We start from the raw sequence: 17228 nt of genomic DNA on the forward strand, positions 1-17228 counted from the left end.
GATACACATTGGATTTGAAATAAAACAATTCAAGACACAACTTAAGTGTCAACCTTCAACTTTAATTTCAGATATTTAACCAAAATAAAGACGAGTGGGAAATAACCAAACAAGCTCATCAACAAATGCCACATTTTTCTATTATGCTTATTAATTCCATAACCCCTGAAAAGGCTACTCTTTAAATCGTTTTTTTTTTTGCAGTTATGGCAAGACGGGTGACACTTTACCAAAACTATGGAGCCCTAAGGGGAGGTACAGAAGTAAATAACATTTTGTAAGATCTCACAAAATGTTAATTCACGTTAATGCACGTACGTTCAGTTTCAGAGATTTGCTTTCACCTCTCTTTGTCCAATCGGGATGGGACGAAAGACGGATGGATATGGTTAGTGACCGTAGAAAACAGATTCTACACTTGTTTAACCAGAAGTTGAGCCGGCAGTACATTACCACAAATGAAAGATTTGCAACATCTTTCAAATTTTTATCTCATCTCGTTTTGGCAAGTTCTCTCAGTAATTTTTTTTCTACATTTGTTTATGTTCCTTTCGGTGACCCATACAAAACAGAATTTTTTTTCACATTTTTTTTTTAATTGAAAACAATAAGTGAGGTCCAGATGATGCAATATTGTTGTATGTATGTAATGTATTACTCAAGGCTCCAGACTGACTTTTTTGACAAGGAGCACAGTGGCCTCTTTCTTTAAAGTTTAGGGCTGGAAGCAGAAACTTTAGGGGCACACACTGTAAATAGACTTGAAAGGAATATTTTCAAGAAATTGACAAGAAATCAAGAAAGTACAATATTTTAAATTCATTTTAATTAGATAGTTTTGACACCACATAAACATAAGAATCAAGTCTACTAAAGTTAATGTTTACGCCAGCAGTGTCAGTAATATCATCACATGCCCCAAATTCAAGTTCCCCAAATGTTGCGCGTACAGACAGCAGAATTTGCACTTCATCGAATTTGTCTCCCTGAAATGGACTACGTGTGCCGTGCTTTCAGTCTCGCCAGTTATCAGAAAATGAGTTTCCGCTGAACTTCCTGTTCCATTCACCACAGCAGGTAAATAAACGGACAGAGGTACTCGAGTATTGTACCTGCCGGAAAAATAAGTAACTATAACGTGAGGGATGTTTTAAGTTCCATAAAACGATGGATGATTCAAATAAGCATTGCTGCACACCTTTTTGCACCAGATATACTTGCAATTTAAAGACCCCATCCTTCGAGAGCAGTGGATACACAGAATGAAAAGAAGGTGGTTTGCTGTTTTTCTCTGCACACAAAGGTATATAGCAAGCATTTTGGCAAGGATTAAATTGTTTACATTGCTAAGGGCAGATGCCTCTTCACACATTTGCCACACCGTTGTTATTATTCCCCCCTCACCCTCAAACACATTGGCCTGCCTTTTTCTTCTTTGGTATTCATTTGCTTTCTTCTTCTGGAGCCAATACTGGTTGGTAAACAAGCTCATGTGTATCATCGCCAACAACTGGGCCGAAACGGCAGAGCAGAAGTTCGTTAAAAAACAAAATTATTGTATTATTTTTTTTAATTCTGCAAATGTACTGGTCACTACAGTGGCCGAGACCTGTCACGACAATTACAAACGCCACAACACATTAACATAAAACAAATAAAAATACCAAAACAGTTTAGGTACTGGAGATGACCACAGGACTCCCACCGACTGTATAATTGATCCATCTTACTGGTGACTCATAATGCCAACGGACTAATGGGCTTCCCAATATCTTTAATAAGGAAAAATCTCAAAAGATTATCCTACTGAAATTAAAATTTGGGTGAGTAGGTCGGTCATCCGGGAGGAGTTCAGAGTAGAGCCGCTGCTCCTCCGCATTGAGAGGAGCCAGATGAAGTGGCTCAGGCATCTGATTAGGATGCTTGCTGGACGCCTCCCTGGCTAGGTGTTCCGGGCACATCCCACCAGGAGGAGACCCCAAAGACGACCCAGGACACACTGGAGAGACTATGTCTCCCGGCTGGCCTTGGAACCCCTCGGGATCCCCCCGGAAGAGCTGCATGAAGTGGCTGGGGAGAGGGAAGTCTGTGCGTCCCTGCTAAAGCTACTGCCCCCACGACCCGACCTCTGATAAGCGGAAGAAAATGGATGGATGGAAATTAAAATTGGGATGAGAACTAAATACATTCTTCACCCTACCCATATCACCAAACGCAAAACAAACAATATATATATATCCTTGTAATGACTGATTTGTTGAGGAATGTTGAAAGTTGAGGAAAAAAGTGACTAAAGTGGGAAGCTACACAAATTTTAATGAACGAAGTTGGAAAAGTACGTGCAAGTAAGCTATTTTGGAACGTAAGCAGTTTCCGATTTTTATAAATCATTTATAAAACATTTCAACTTTGTTCATTAAAACTTGTGCAACTTCCATATTTGGCCACTTGGTCCGTCGGCAAAAGTCCCCGGATAACACAGACGAATTGTACAGGAGGCAGGAGTCTCGCGGTCACTTCTGATGTACCAAAAGCGTTGTTTTGTGTTGTGGCATTAATGTGTTGTGCCGTTTGCTTTTCTGTTGTGTGCTGATGTCGCTGTGTTGTGTTGTTGCGTTTGCATTTGTTGTGACCTGTCTCGGTCACTGTAGGTCGCACATGCGCCAGTAGATATAAAACAAAAACCAAAAAAAACGAAAAAAAATTCACGGTCTCAAATTTAAGGGGAAAGTGTGACCATATCGGGGAAGTCAAGAGCCCTGTTACTGTGAAACATTTTTTCTCCTGTGCTTTGCCCGCATGTGTGCAGGCAAGCTTTTTGGATTTGAATAGCTTATACCACAAATTGAACAACTAAAGAGTTTTTCTCCTGTGTGTTTTCTCCTGTGTAAAACCATATTTGACTTATGAGTGAACTCTTGACCACAAACTGAGCAACTGTAGGGCTTTTCTCCTGTATGTACTCTCATGTGTAAGACCATGTTGTACTTTTGAGAGAAGGTTTTATCACAAATTGAGCAACTAAAGGGTTTTTCTCCTGTGTGAGTTCTTGTGTGTTTAACCAGATCGGACTCATGGCTGAACCCTTTATGACAACATGAGCAACCAAAGGTTTTTTCTTGTGTGTGTGTTCTCATGTGTAATATCAGTCTTTCTTTTAGAGGGAATGTTTTCCTGCAAACTGAACAAAAAAAGGGCTTTTCTGCATGTATTCTGACATGTGACACCAAGTATTTCTTTCTGGAGAATGTTTTACCACAAGTTGAGCAACTAAAGGGTTTTACTCCTGTGTGTGTTACCGTGTGTGACACCAAGGTTGACTTTTGAGAAAAGGTTTTACCACAAGTCGAGCAACTAAAGGGTTTTTCTCCTGTGTGTGTTCTCATGTGTCTAACTATATCAGAATTTTTGGAGAATGCTTTACCACAGACTGAGCACCTAAAGGCTTTTTCTCCTGGATGTATCCTCATATGTCTTAACAAAGTCTTTTTATGTAACTCTTTACCACAAACTAAGCAGGCAACACGTTTTTCCTGTGTTGCTGCCTCTTCGGAGCATTTTGACTGTTTGCCACCTTCACAGTCTTCGTCGCTCCTCAAAGGTTCTTCCATGTCGTCACTGTCTGACAGTGGAGCTAAGAGGTTGTCTGGTGGTGGACCTCCACCGTAGTCTCCACTTGGACTGTGATGAAAGAGCTGTGACCAGTCAGGTGCTTTGTCTTCATCGTCTTCACTCTTCACAGAGACAACAGTCAGCGGCAACTTGTTGACCTCAACCTCCTCCTCCTCTTCTTTAGCGAAGAGTGGCTGTGGAACCTCTTGCTTCAAACTGGAACTCCCGCACTGCAGCTGAGGGGGAAGTTCTTCCTGACGACCAATCAGCTGCTGGACGTCTGCAGGGTAAAAGCAACACAAGCACAGTTTAGATCCAACCATCTATCCATTTTCCGTACCGCGTATCCTCATTAGGGTCGCGGGCATGCTGGAGCATATCCCAGCTGACTCTGGGCAAGAGGCGGGGTAAACCCTGAAATGGGCTCCAGCCAATCGCAGGGCACATAGAAACAAACAACCATTCTCACTCACATTCACACCTAAGAGCAATTTAGACTTTTCAATTAACCTACTATGCATGTTTTTGGGATGTAGGAGGAAACCGGAGTACCGGGAGAAACCCACGCAGGCACGGGCAGAACATGCAAACTCCACAGAGGCAAGGCCGGATTTGAACCCAGGTCCTTAGAACAGTGAGGCAGATGTGCTAACCAGTAGTCATCAACTTTAGGTAACAAACCTAACCTTTCTTCATTTGTCCCCAAAGGGCAAATGACATTTGCTCTGCATATCATTATTTCCCCCGCTCAGCACATCACAGCAGCACACGGACAGATTTGTTCACCCAGCTCAGACAGGCACTGTTGAAGAAGCTGCCTTGCTAACAGAGGGCATTCTAAATATGCTGCTCACTGATATGCACCCGCTATCCATGGTGGGAGGACAAGGGATTTTGTGACATTTCACTTTTCAACCCAAAGTACAGTATATGCCCTCAAGAGGTTACTTCACAAGCATGATGGAGAAAGAAGCATCAACAAATCACCCAAAAAATAAGAAGTGTACTTCAGGATACCAAGACGCTTGCACTAACAGTAGATATCTGGACTAATGTGACCACAGAGGCGTCTTCAGGGAAGACTGGGAGATGAGGTCCTCTAGAACAGAGGCACACAGCTGCCTATATTGCAAACTGGCTGGAAGAGACAACTACCAAATTTAACATTTCATTTCCAAAGGTAAAGGCAGCTGTCCATGACAATGGGACCAATACATTGGCTGCAGCAATATTTTTGAAAGAGAAGCATGGCTGGGCAATGTTCAGGGCACACCCTGAAATTTAGTTGTACCGAACGCATTTCAAAACAACAACACCATTGCAAATTGTGTGGCTTCTGCAAGACACCTGGTCGAACACTTAAAAACAAAAGTGAGCTTGCCTGTACTGAACTCAAACAAAAGCAGAGACCAATGAGAATGCCTCCACTCAAGCTTATTCAGGATCAAAGTACTCGATGGAAGAGTACACATCAGATGCTATCCAGGCTCGTTGGACAAAGATGGCCTGTATCCGCTGCTCTTTCTGATCCTGCTGTAAATCCAAGAGCCAAACATCCCTACCTGGATTTAAAATCCAGAGCAGTGGAATCTCAGTGAGGAGTTGACTCAGGTTCTTGAGCCAAGCAGCAACAGAATTTTTGAGCGGGGAAAACTCTCTCTGCTCCTTCCCAGCTGGTGCAACACAAGAAATCAACATTGCGTTCAGTCTGAACCTGCATCTCTAAGACATTCCAGGCACAAGTGGCAGAACTGATCACAGACAGATGGCAAGAACTGTTTTCATTTCAATGTGAAGCTCCTAACAAAATCATCATGGCTGCTGCTTTATACCCATGGGTTAGAAAACTGAAGTTCTTGTCTGCTGAAGATGTGTTTATGGTCCAAGATACAATCCAATCCATGGCACTTGCTTTAAAAACAGAGGAAAGACAGTCAGATGAAAGTGAAAATGAAGCCACCAGTGACACCACATTAGAAGACAGTCAGATGAAAGTGAAAATGAAGCCACCAGTGACACCACATTAGAAGACAGTCTAGGGTGTATCGCCATGCCTCTCTCCACAAAAGATTGTTCATTCATGACCCGTTTTCTGGACTCATCAGGTGACTCCACCAGTGATGAGGAGGATGAGAATGAGCAGCTAAATATAGTGGTAAAGAGGGAGCACTTGCATTATTTTGGAGAACATCCTTGTTCCAAAAATTATTTTGAAATGCCACATCAGATTTGAATGACAGTGGAGTCCTGGGATGGCCAAGTGCCGCCCAGAACTGGACTGGTTTTGGGATAACTCAGGGTTGTTGCTGTTGTTCATTTTTTAAAATAATTTTATGAAATTAGGCATAACGGCAGTGGATGTTGCAGAATTCAGAGGACTTTTTTTTTTTTTTTTTTTTTAAATGCCACTTCAGATTTTTGTCAAAGTGCTTTACTTGGAGTCCTGGGATGGTCTAGTGTCCCCCTGGACCGGATTGGATTTATTTTATTTTTTTAATCAGGCATAATGGCAATGAATGTTGCAGATTTCAGAGGACTTATTTTGAAATGCAACATCAGATTGTTTTTGAAAGTGTTTTAGTTGGAGTCTTGGGATGGTGTAGTGTCCCCCGGAACGGGACTGGATCTAGGATGACTAAAGGATTCCCCCCCGTCCATATCGGGGATAACGGCAGAAAAATATGCAAGTTTAAAATTAAGTTTATTTTCAAATGCAACTTCAGAATATTCCTGAGGCAATCCTGTGATATTTTACTTTCTCCTAGGAGGTAGTGGACTGGTTGTGTGATAAGAGAAATTGTTTTATCTATTATTTTTTTTTAATTCAAACTATTGACGACCATGTATTATTTGTTTGACTTTTGTTTTGAAGATGGCGGCGTGTTACCGTAGTGCCTAGTATGAACAATCCCTGCGGCGGCTGGCTTGACTTCATCTTTCCGACTGGAGCCTGGCCTGGCCGGCAATGAAAGCAACTTGATGTCACGTGATGGTAAGCACGTAAAGCTTTCAATGAACTTCGGGTTTGTTTTGGGATGCCGTAAAAGATCTTCGAGATCGAATCATTCAAATTAAATCTGTCTGTACAGCCGCTAACGCAACACGAAACGGCCATGTATTAATCAACAAAAATAAGCGTTAATACTCGATGAGTCTCGATCGGGCGGAACGGTTGACGACTGGTTAGCACATCTGCCTGCGGATCGGGGTTCAAATCCCAGCCCCGCCTGTGTGGAGTTTGCATGTTCTCCCCGTGCCTGCGTGGGTTTCCTCCCACGTCCCAAAGACATGCAGGGTAGGTTAATTGAAAAGTCTAAAAAGCCCGTAAGTGTGAATGTGAGTGCGAATGGTTGTTTGTTTTTATGTTTATCTATCGGCCATAGTTGCCAACCCACACAGCACGTGATTACTTGGTAATATACCATACGTATGTGACCGAACAGACCTCGGAGGGGTATGAGAACTTGAGTCTTGCAAACAGCTTCGAGTTGTCGTCGGTGTGCCTCGGTCTCCTCTCTCGCTCGACAGAGTTGCTCCTCGTACGACATTATCGTTCTTTCAAACAGTCCGAAGATTTCGTCGGCGGCCGCAATGAGTCGCTCCCTTACGAGCTCTTTCAACATTTTGACGCTTCAGTACACTTGAACCTCAGGCTTTGGCCACTCTGAAGTCTGAAGCGATGGATGTATGCTATATGCTATTCTTCTTCTTCTAGTAGTTTTATAGCGGTTGAACGTGGCAAGAACCGTTTAGGTGCATTACCGCCACCTACTGGTGTGGAGTGTGGCTAGGAAATGCCGACCGATCCCCTCCCAATAGAACCTCCATCCATCCGTGCATTTTCCGTATCGGGTCTGCTGGAGCCTCTCCCAGCTGACTGGGCGAGAGGCGGGGTACACCCTGACCTATTTCCCCCAACGAATATCATAAAGTAAGACATTTTTATGATAATTTTTAATCATCATAAACTATCCATGCTGTACAGTGTACCTTTGCTCATAATGTACTTGCCAGACCTGCTGCCTTCTAAATTAACGATTTAATTTGTCAACGTTTACAATTTTTCAGTATTTCTCCAAATTCCATTTGTATCTTTTCTTTTTTCAAATGATTTCTCATCTGTCTTCTTTCCATAACCAATTTTTGACATTGTATTATTCCATGTTCTATTGTTTCTTCGTTTCCACAATGACATTTTCCTGATTCAGGTCGTCCAAATCTAATTCTCGATATTACTACATCTTGTTTTCTGTCACTTCCTGTCCATCTCTTCTCACCATTTTCCCTCTTAATTCTGTAATACCATCTTCCTTTCCTTTCATTGTCCCACTGCTTTTGCCACTTCACCGTCAATTTCTGTTTATTTATCCCTTTTATTTCTTTCTTACTAAAACTGACACTTAATTCTTTAGGTGGAAATTCTGTTGTCTTCTTTGCCATTCCATCTGCCCTCCCATTTCCCTTCATTCCAACATGCACTAGTACCCACAGCAACACAACTATCAAATCCATCATTCGGTTCTATATAAGCTCTCCCGAATTCCTAGTTTTATATGTGATCTGCTTTCTGCCCGACTGTATTGTATACAGTACTTTTTAATCCTGTACTGGAATCTGAACATATGTTTGCCATGGTTTGTCTATCCATTGGACTGCCAACAAAATTGCTTTCATCTCCCCTGTGAACATTGAAAGCATTGATCCATCTTCCTATTTCGATTTGGGTATGACTAATACTAATACTCCCACTCTCTTTTGTGTGTGTTTTTTTAATGCTGTACATTTTAATATCCATCCCCCTGATCCTCATTAGGGTTGTAGGCATGGGCAAGAGGCGAGGTACACCCTGAACAGATCGCAAGCCAATTACAGGGGACACAAAACAAACAACCATTTACACTCACACTCAAATTGACAAGAAGCAAAACCATTTTATTTACAGACTTATGCCATCCATTAGACAAGCATACAGCCTTGGAAGTATTTCCCCCTCCTTCCTGTCTGTGGTTAGTGACATAGAAAACAGATGCTATGTTGGTTTAACTGGAAATTGGGATGCAAAGACATTTTTTATTATATTACTGCTAAATATTTTGACAATAAATGCAGAAACTACATTTAAAATGTATTTTAATGAGCAAGGTTTGACACAAAAACATACTAAACAAGTGATGCAGGTTGAATATTAAAAATATAAAGTTAATGTTTAAACCAGCAGTGTCAGTAATATCAAATTCTGTGTTCCCCACGTGCGGATCAACAGCAGAATTTGCAGTTCCTCGAATTTGTCTCCCTGAAATGGACTACGTGCACCAGTTATCAGAAAATGAGTTTCCGTTGAACTTCCTGTTCCATTCACCACAGCAGGTAAATAAATGGACAGAAGGACTTGACAGCTTTAACTGCCAGAAAAATAAATATGAATGTGAGGCATCTATTAAGCTCCATGAAACAGTGGGTGGCTCAAATGAGCATTGCCGCAAACCTTTTTGCACCAGATCAACTTGCAATTTAAAGACACAGCCTTCGAGACCAGTGGATACACAGAATGCAAATAAGGTGGTTTGCTGTTTTTCTCAGCCCACAAAGGTATGTGGCAAGCATTCTGGCAAGGATGAAATTGTTTGTGTTGCTAACAGCAGACATCTCTTTTCACACATTTGCCACACCGTTGTCATTAACCCCCAACGCCCTCAAACACATTCGCCTGCCTCTTCTTCTTTGGAATTCGTCGTCTTTCTTCTTCTGGAGCTAATACTGGTTGGCAAACCAGTTCATATGTGCTTTATCACCAACAACTGGGCTGATGTGTGGAGCAGAAATTCATTAGAAACCAAAAACATTTAAGATATTTTTTTTTACATTTCAGCAAATTTACTGGTCACGCGTGCGAGTAGATTGAAAAATTTACTTGCATGTCTCAAATTTTAAGGGGAAAAAAATGCAAACATTTCAGGGGGGTCCAGAGCCCTGTGACTGTAAAACATTTATACTCCTGTGTTTTGCCCACATGTGTGCAGCCAAACTTCTCGTATTTGTATAGCTTATACCACAAACTGTACAACTACAGAATTTTTCTCCTGTGTGTTTTCTCCTGTGTAAAACCATATCTGACTTACGAGTGAACTGTTTACCACAAACTGAGCAACTGTAGGGCTTTTCTCCCGTGTGTACTCTCATGTGGCTTTTCATATGGTAGTTTTGACGGAATGCTTTACCACATATAGAGCAACTAAACGGTTTTTCTCCTGTGTGAGTTCTTGTGTGTTTAACCATATCTGACTTGTGAGCGAACTCTTTATCACAACCTGAGCAACTAAAGGGTTTTTCTTCTGCGTGTGCTTTCATGTGTAATATCAGTCTTTCTTTGAGAGGGAATGTTTTCCTGCAAACTGAGCAACAAAAGGGCTGTTCTGTGTGTACTCTCATGTGAAACTCAAAGTTGGTCTTTCTTGAGAATTTTTTACCACAAGTTGAGCAACTAAAGGGTTTTACGCCTGTGTGCGTTAGCTCGTGTGACACCATGGTTGACTTTTGGGAGAATGCTTTACCACAAGTCGAGCAACTGAAGGGTTTTTCTCCGGTGTGTGTTCTCATGTGTCTGACCATGTCTGACTTAAATGTGAATGCTTTACCACAAACTGAGCAAATAAAGTGTTTTTCTCTTGTGTGTATTTTCATGTGTCTGACCATATCTGTTTTATTTTTGAACACTTTGCCACAAACTGTGCAACAAAGTTTTCCTCCTGTGTGTGTTCTCATGTGTCTTCCTATGTCAGATTTTTTTGTGAACCCTTTACCACCAACTGAGCAACTAAATGGTTTTTCTCCAATATGCGTTCTCATATGTCTGAACAATTTGTTTTTAGCTAAATCTTTGCCACAAACTGAGCAAGCAACACGTTTTTTACGTCTTCGTGACGTTCCATGGTTGAGAGTTGTCGCCTCTTCAGAGCATTTTGACTGTTTGTCACCTTCACAGTCTTCGTCGCTCCTCAAAGGTTCTTCCATGTCGTCACTGTCCGACAGTGGAGCTAAGAGGTTGTCTGGTGGTGGACCTCCACCATGGTCTCCACTTGGACTGTGATGAAGAAGCCGAGGCCACTCGGGTACTTCATCTTCACTCTTCACAGAGACGACAGTCAGTGGCAATATGTTGACCTCAACCTCCTCTTCCTCTTCTTTAACAGAGGGGGGCTGTGGATCCTCTTGTTTCAAACTCGATTGCCCCCACCGCAGCTGAAGGGGAAGTTCTTCCTGACGACCAATCAGCTGCTGAACATCTGCAGGGCACAAGCAACACAAGCACAATTTAGATTCATACAATCATTTTCTTCCGCTTATTTGGGCTCAGGTCACGGGGGCAGCAGCCTGATCAGGTAAACCCACACTTAATCTCCTCAGCCACTTCATCCAGCTCATATATAATATTGCCCATGTATGTTTGGCCTCCAATAATGGCTAATGCTGCAGAATTTGTACAGATGTATAGGGTTGTCACAATAATTAACAAATCCACTTGTCGTTTGATAAGTAAAATGGACACGATAGTTTTTACGGACTTGAAAAATGCTCATTGTTAAGGTGAGCTGGCGTGCAGATCACACAGTAAGCCGACAAGAGTTAGAGGGCTGTGTCATTAGCCGCTCATAGAACGCCAGCTGACCGGTAACACGCTTGGCTTCATCCAAAACTCCACAGCCTTGCTCCTTTTGCAGCACATAGGTTCACACAACAGAGACACTTAAGGGAAAATTAACTGTTTACTCGCGAGCTAGCAAGCTAATGAGCGAGCGAGTTAGGGAGCTAAACGGCCCATTCCACCGCAGCAACGCCATTTAAAACATCAGCGATTTGCTCCAAATTGTTATGTGTGTTAATTGCCAATAAAAAAAATTTAAAAAACAGGAATGTTAACTGTTTTTTAAGCATAACCTCAGTGGCACACGTTATTCAGCCAGTGGCCAGTGGTTCAGGCAAGTTTGAAGAACAAAATAAGGCTAATACGCATCTGGCGATATAAATGTAAAATAATTCATGGCCTCTGAACTGGAAATGAATTAATACGTAATCTGAGAACGGGGGAAAATTCAAATTATATTAATAATACATGCATTCATCTTCCGTACCGCTTATCCTCACTAGGGTCGCGGGGACGCTGGAGCCTACCCCAGCTGACTCTGAGCGAGAGGTGGGGTAACCCCCTGAACTGTTCCCCAGCCAATCGCAGGGCACATACAGTGGATGAAATAAATATTTAACACGTCACCATTTTTCTCACTAAATATATTTCCAAAGCTGCTATTGACATGAATTTTTTACCAGATGTTGGGAACAACTCAAGTAACCCATACATACAAAAAAGTACAACAAATAAGATCAGAAATTAAGTTGTGTGTACTGTGAAATGACACAGGGAACAGGTATTGAACACGCTGACTGGTAATTTTTTAATACTTTGTACAAAAGCCTTTGTTTACAATGACAGCTTCAAGATGCCTCCTGTATGGAAAAACTAGTTCATGCATTGCTCTGATGTGATTTTGGACCATTCCTCCACACAAGCAGTCTTCAAATCTTGAAGGTTCCATGGGCTTCTTTTATGGACCTTGAGTTTCAATTATTTCCATAGATTTTCCAGGTGATTGGCTGGGACATTCTAGCAGCTTTATTGTTTTTCTTTGAAACCAATTGAGACTTTCCGTGGCAGTATGTTTTGGATCATTGTCCTGCTGAAATGTCTACCCTCGTTTCATTTTCATCATCCTCGTAGATGGTAGCAGATTTCTGTCAAGAATGTCTCTGTACATTTGCCCATTCATCCTTCCTTCAATAATGTGAAGTTTACCAGTACCATTTGCGGAAAATCAGCCTAACACCATCATGTTCCCACCTCGAACTTCAGTGTTGTTATGGTGTTTTTAGGGTGATGTGCAGTGCCATTTCCCCTCCAAACGTGATGTCCTTTATGGCATCCAAACAGTTACATTTTGCTCTCATCCGACCAGACTATATTCTCCCAGTATTTAACTGGCTTGTCCAAATGTTGTTCAGCAAACTTTAAACAAGTTTTGACATGCCTTTTTTGTTTTTCAGCAATGGGGTGTTGCGTGACAAGTGTGCATACAGGTAATTTCCTTGTGCCAACAGTACCTGCTAATTCCAGGTCTTTTTGAAGCTCTCCACAGGTGGTTCTTTGCTCTTGGACAACTCTTCTGATTATTCTTTGCACTCCTCTGTCAGAAATCTTGCAACAAGCACCTGGTGGAGGCAGATTTATGGTGGTATGATTGGCTTTCCACTTACGTATTATGGCCCCAATCGTGTTCACTGAAACATTCGGAAGCTTAGCTATGCGCCTGTAACCAATGCCATCGCTATGTTTTGGTACAATTAGTTTGCGATGGTCTTGAGACAGCTCTCTGGTCTTGCCCATCAGGAGATGTGTCTTGACCTTTTTGGAGGCCATCAATTAGGACTGAACCAACTGATATTCATTTGCACTGACAAGGGGCTGGATTGCTGTTTGATTATTAATAGATTGTAGATGGCTTTCCATGCCTTTTTGCACCTCCCTTTCTTCATGTGTTCGATACTTTTTCCCTGTGTCATTTCACATTATTACACACAACTTAATTTCTGATCTTATTTATTCTACTTTCTTTGTATGCATGTATTACTTGGGTTGTTCCCAACATCTGGTGAATTTTTTATGTCAATAGCACCTTTGAAAATATATTTAGTGAGAAAAATTATGACGTTAAATATTTCAGCTGCTGTATAAACAAACAACCATTCACACTCACATTCACACCTACGGGCTATTTTAGAGTCTTCAATTAACATTAATAAATATTTATAAGACAATGTTTATTAGTCCCACAAAGGGGAAAACTCCATCATTATTAATAATAAAGATTTATAATATACGATAACCTTTATTAGTCCGGGAAATTTCCATTATTTCAGTAACAGTAGTGGATATAGGAAGTATATAATATAAATAGCATGCAAGAGAATATGTCTGTACAAGTACATTCGCAATAGAATTCCAAACTATTGGCCATTTTTAAACTATCCAATTCAATTGATCAGCAATGTTGTTTGTTTGCGAAGTAGTGCACTGAGTTTTAATTATGACGTTTGAGATCTGATTAAGCTGCTTTAATAGACTAGTATTTTTTTGTTAGCAGGGCTGAAAAAAAGAATTGGCAAAGGTGAATTAATCCATCGACACTAATATCTTTGAGAATGGCACGTTGAAATCTCCTACTTTTATTCAGGCTGTAACTACGTTGATGCAATACAAACAAAATAGATATTGAAGCCATGAGTTAGTAACGATTACGATTTTAGATTAATGTTTATATTGTGCAACTGAACAGTATGCAGAGCTATTTCCATCCTTTTACAAAATATACTGTAATAACTGTATTGTGGTAATGTTCTTGACAAACTTTTGAGAATATGGAAATTGGCACAGATTTGGACAAATTGTCCTGGAAGTGAATTTCTATAGGTTGGCAGCTCTGTATTTAGAATGCCCTGTGTTTGCAGGGCAGCTTCTTCAACAGTGCATGTCTGAGGTGGGCGTACAAAGCTGTTTGTGAACCGCTGTGATGTGCTAAGTGTTGGGGGGGAAAGCATTTAATTAATAATATGCACAGCAAATGTTATTTGCCCTTTGCGGACAAATGAAAAAATCACTTCAAGCAAACCTTTTCAAATAAATGTATTTGTGCATCTGTAGGCTGTCACAACAGTTTTTTTTTAAAGATATAGTTTCCCAAAAACTAAATGATGTTTGTTTAGGCCTCTAAAATCATCAGGCCTGCCCTTATTTATTTATTTTGCTTTTAAATCAGTATTGTTATTATTATTAATAATCTTATCATAATTTCCTCTCGTTTCTCCATTAAATTGTTTTTCTTTCCTCTGTGATATGAATCCCTGTGGGTCTGAAATAATGACTACAGCTACAAGACTAGCCTGGTTTACATGAAGCCTTGTATTCCGATAATCAGTTCAGAAGCCCAAACTGAATGAAGATGGTTCATAGAAACGCCTCAATCGGAATAGACAGGCCGAATCTGAATGGAATTTCATTCGGTTTCACAGAGGTGGAATATTCCTTTTGCCAAACAGATCTGAAGTAAATTTTCACTATGTGAACCGTCGTTCGGAATGGAGCTGGTAAAAGGTCTGTCTACGCATGCTTCGGTTTGACGTAAATGCGCGGTGACATCGTTTACGCTCCGAAACTATTCAGCGGCTAGAAATCGATAAAGTAACCTTTTAGCCAAAAATTCACCAAATGTGACTGTGAAATAAATACCTGAACACTGGAAAGTGCAGGTGAACTTTCTTGGATGCTTGGTGGTTTCTTGTAAAGAAATCTGGTAAAATGTAATTATGGTCATTAAAGGTTTTCCTGATGTACGTTCCTTTTGTGTGTCTTACTGTGTACCATAATGTATGCGTTTTCTAATGGAATAGGAGTCTACTTAATAAAAGATGACAGAACGTATTGCTTTGCAATAAAACAATGGGGAAAACAGAAACTTAAATTATTTTCGCAATGATTTTACTTGTTGGGACAGCAATGCAACACGAAACTACCATTTATTAAATCAACGAAAATAAGCGTTAATAACTCGACGAGTCTCGATCGGCCATAGCTGCCATTAGCTTTTTGCCAACGTGAACATCTGTTGACGACACCACAAACGCTCCCATACGTATGGTCTCACTATTTTTTCGAAACCAAACACCATTCAAGTTTAAAGTCTTTTTTTTTAGATGAGTGAAGCGTTTAAAATATGAACTAACAGACCTTGGAGGGGTATGACAACTTGAGTCTTGCAAACGGCTTGGAGTTGTCGTCGGTGTCGCTCGGTCTCCTCTCTCGCTCGACAAAGTTGCTCCTCGTACGACAATATCGTTCTTTCAAACAGTCCGAAGATTTCGTCGGTGGCCGCAATTAGTCGCTCCCTTACCAATGTTTTCAACATTTTCACAGTTCAAAGAGCACAGAAGAACACTTGAACCTCAGGCTTTGTCCACTGAACCGACGGATGCTATGCTATGCTATAGGATCTTCTTCTTCTTCTTCTTCTTCTGGTTGTTGTTGTTCTTCTTCTTCTGGTTGTTCTCCTTCTGCTTCCAATGATTGGCGAATTGCAAACAACGTTTAGTTTGTGGGCAGGAATTTACCGGTTTTAGCGCAGCGGCTGCACACTTGTGTTCAGCATACTAGGTAGAGCAGGTAAAACCAAAAGGACCATGATAGGTTCAGATTCACTCTCAGTACTAAGCATCTTAAATAATGCTAAAAAAATGGATGATCCCTGCGCACTGAAGATATTAAATGTGGACTAAATTCAATTGTGTCCCTCCCATTTGGAACAAAGCGATTGTGGCAGGAGCCCATATCCCAGCTTTACACACGGACTACCACATAATATAAATATAACTGTATCTGATTTACCAGCCAGCAGGGAGAGTGTGGAAATAACCAGAGAAAAACTGATGACGGAAAAGTGGGGCTGCAGTATTTAACGTTAGAAATGGATTGAAGATTCAAGAAATAACTTTTAAAGCTTTGTTTTTGTTTTTAGAAGAGATGGGAACGACAAAAAAATAATCGTTTTTATTTTGCCGTTACACACTCCATCACAGTAGGTGGCGCATAATGCACCTCTAACGCTCGATGCCACCAATGAACAAAAAGAAGCAGAAAAAAGGCGCACGTTAACCCCGAGATGTAGCAGATAGGCGAGCCGACGTGCCTACGTGGCAGCCATGTTGGGGAGGTCGTCGTTCCCGTGTGCTGCGTTCCAGAAAAGTGGGAAGTCGGACTTTTTCGACCTCTGACCTCTGAGGAAAAGTGCACTGGAATCCCACTCAAAACTAGGAAAGTCGGGGAAAAAAATATCTACCCCGACCTCACTGAGTTGCTTCAATCTGACGTCACTCGACAATGGCCATCCTCATGGAGACAGATCGTGAATGGTAAAAAATTATTTACTAGATTATGAAAGTATATTTAGCCATCTTTATTTAGTTAGTCAACATAACTTCATATAACACAATGTAATTTGTTCTGATTGCGTGAGGATATGGCTCTCTGCCTGCATGAAATTTGATGTTATAAAATGATTATAAGATATTACTTCCATCCAAAAAAGAGCTTATAAACATTTAAAACATCCATCCATCCATTGTCTGAGCTGCTTCTCCTCACGAGGGTCGCGGGCGTGCTGGAGCCTATCCCAGCTATCATCGGGCAGGAGGCGGGGTACACCCTGAACTGGTTACCAGCCAATCGCAGGGCACATATAAACAAACAACCATTCGCACTCACATTCACACCTACGGGCAATTTAGAGTTGTCAATTAACCTACCATGCATGTTTTTGGGATGTGGGAGGAAACCGGAGTGCCCGGAGAAAACCCACGCAGGCACGGGGAGAACATGCAAACTCCACACAGGCGGGGCCGGGGATTGAACCCTGGTCCTCAGAACTGTGAGGCAGACGCTCTAACCAGTCTTCCACTGTGCCGCCAAGATATTACTTTATTTACATAAATAAAACAAATTCTGATTTTATATAGGC

At 41.2% G+C, this 17228-nt stretch overlaps 2 protein-coding genes across 3 annotated transcripts; both read right to left on the reverse strand.

Annotated features, from left to right (window-relative positions):
* Positions 1–133: 133 nt before the first annotated feature.
* On the reverse strand, positions 134–7350 carry LOC133474772 (oocyte zinc finger protein XlCOF6.1-like). The gene is made up of 2 exons (XM_061766764.1): positions 7058–7350; positions 134–3892 (listed from the first exon to the last, which is right to left on the reverse strand). Exons 1-2 carry the CDS (start codon positions 7233–7235, stop codon positions 2763–2765), a joined length of 1308 nt encoding a protein of 435 aa, XP_061622748.1. The 5' UTR covers positions 7236–7350; the 3' UTR covers positions 134–2762.
* A 1173-nt stretch (positions 7351–8523) lies between these two features.
* Positions 8524–16060, reverse strand: LOC133474777 (zinc finger protein OZF-like). 2 transcript variants are annotated; one of them, XM_061766775.1, is made up of 3 exons: positions 15446–16060; positions 12766–12873; positions 8524–10895 (listed from the first exon to the last, which is right to left on the reverse strand). In XM_061766775.1, the coding sequence occupies exons 1-3, from the start codon at positions 15621–15623 to the stop codon at positions 9565–9567; spliced, it is 1617 nt and encodes a 538-aa protein (XP_061622759.1). In that variant the 5' UTR covers positions 15624–16060; the 3' UTR covers positions 8524–9564. The 2 variants fall into 2 exon arrangements, with proteins under 2 accessions (XP_061622759.1, XP_061622760.1); XM_061766776.1 differs by lacking the exon at positions 12766–12873.
* Between the last annotated feature and the right edge of the window lie 1168 nt (positions 16061–17228).

Source organism: Phyllopteryx taeniolatus, chromosome 3 (genome assembly GCF_024500385.1).
Source record: "Phyllopteryx taeniolatus isolate TA_2022b chromosome 3, UOR_Ptae_1.2, whole genome shotgun sequence".
NCBI classification, from domain to species: Eukaryota; Metazoa; Chordata; class Actinopteri; order Syngnathiformes; family Syngnathidae; genus Phyllopteryx; species Phyllopteryx taeniolatus.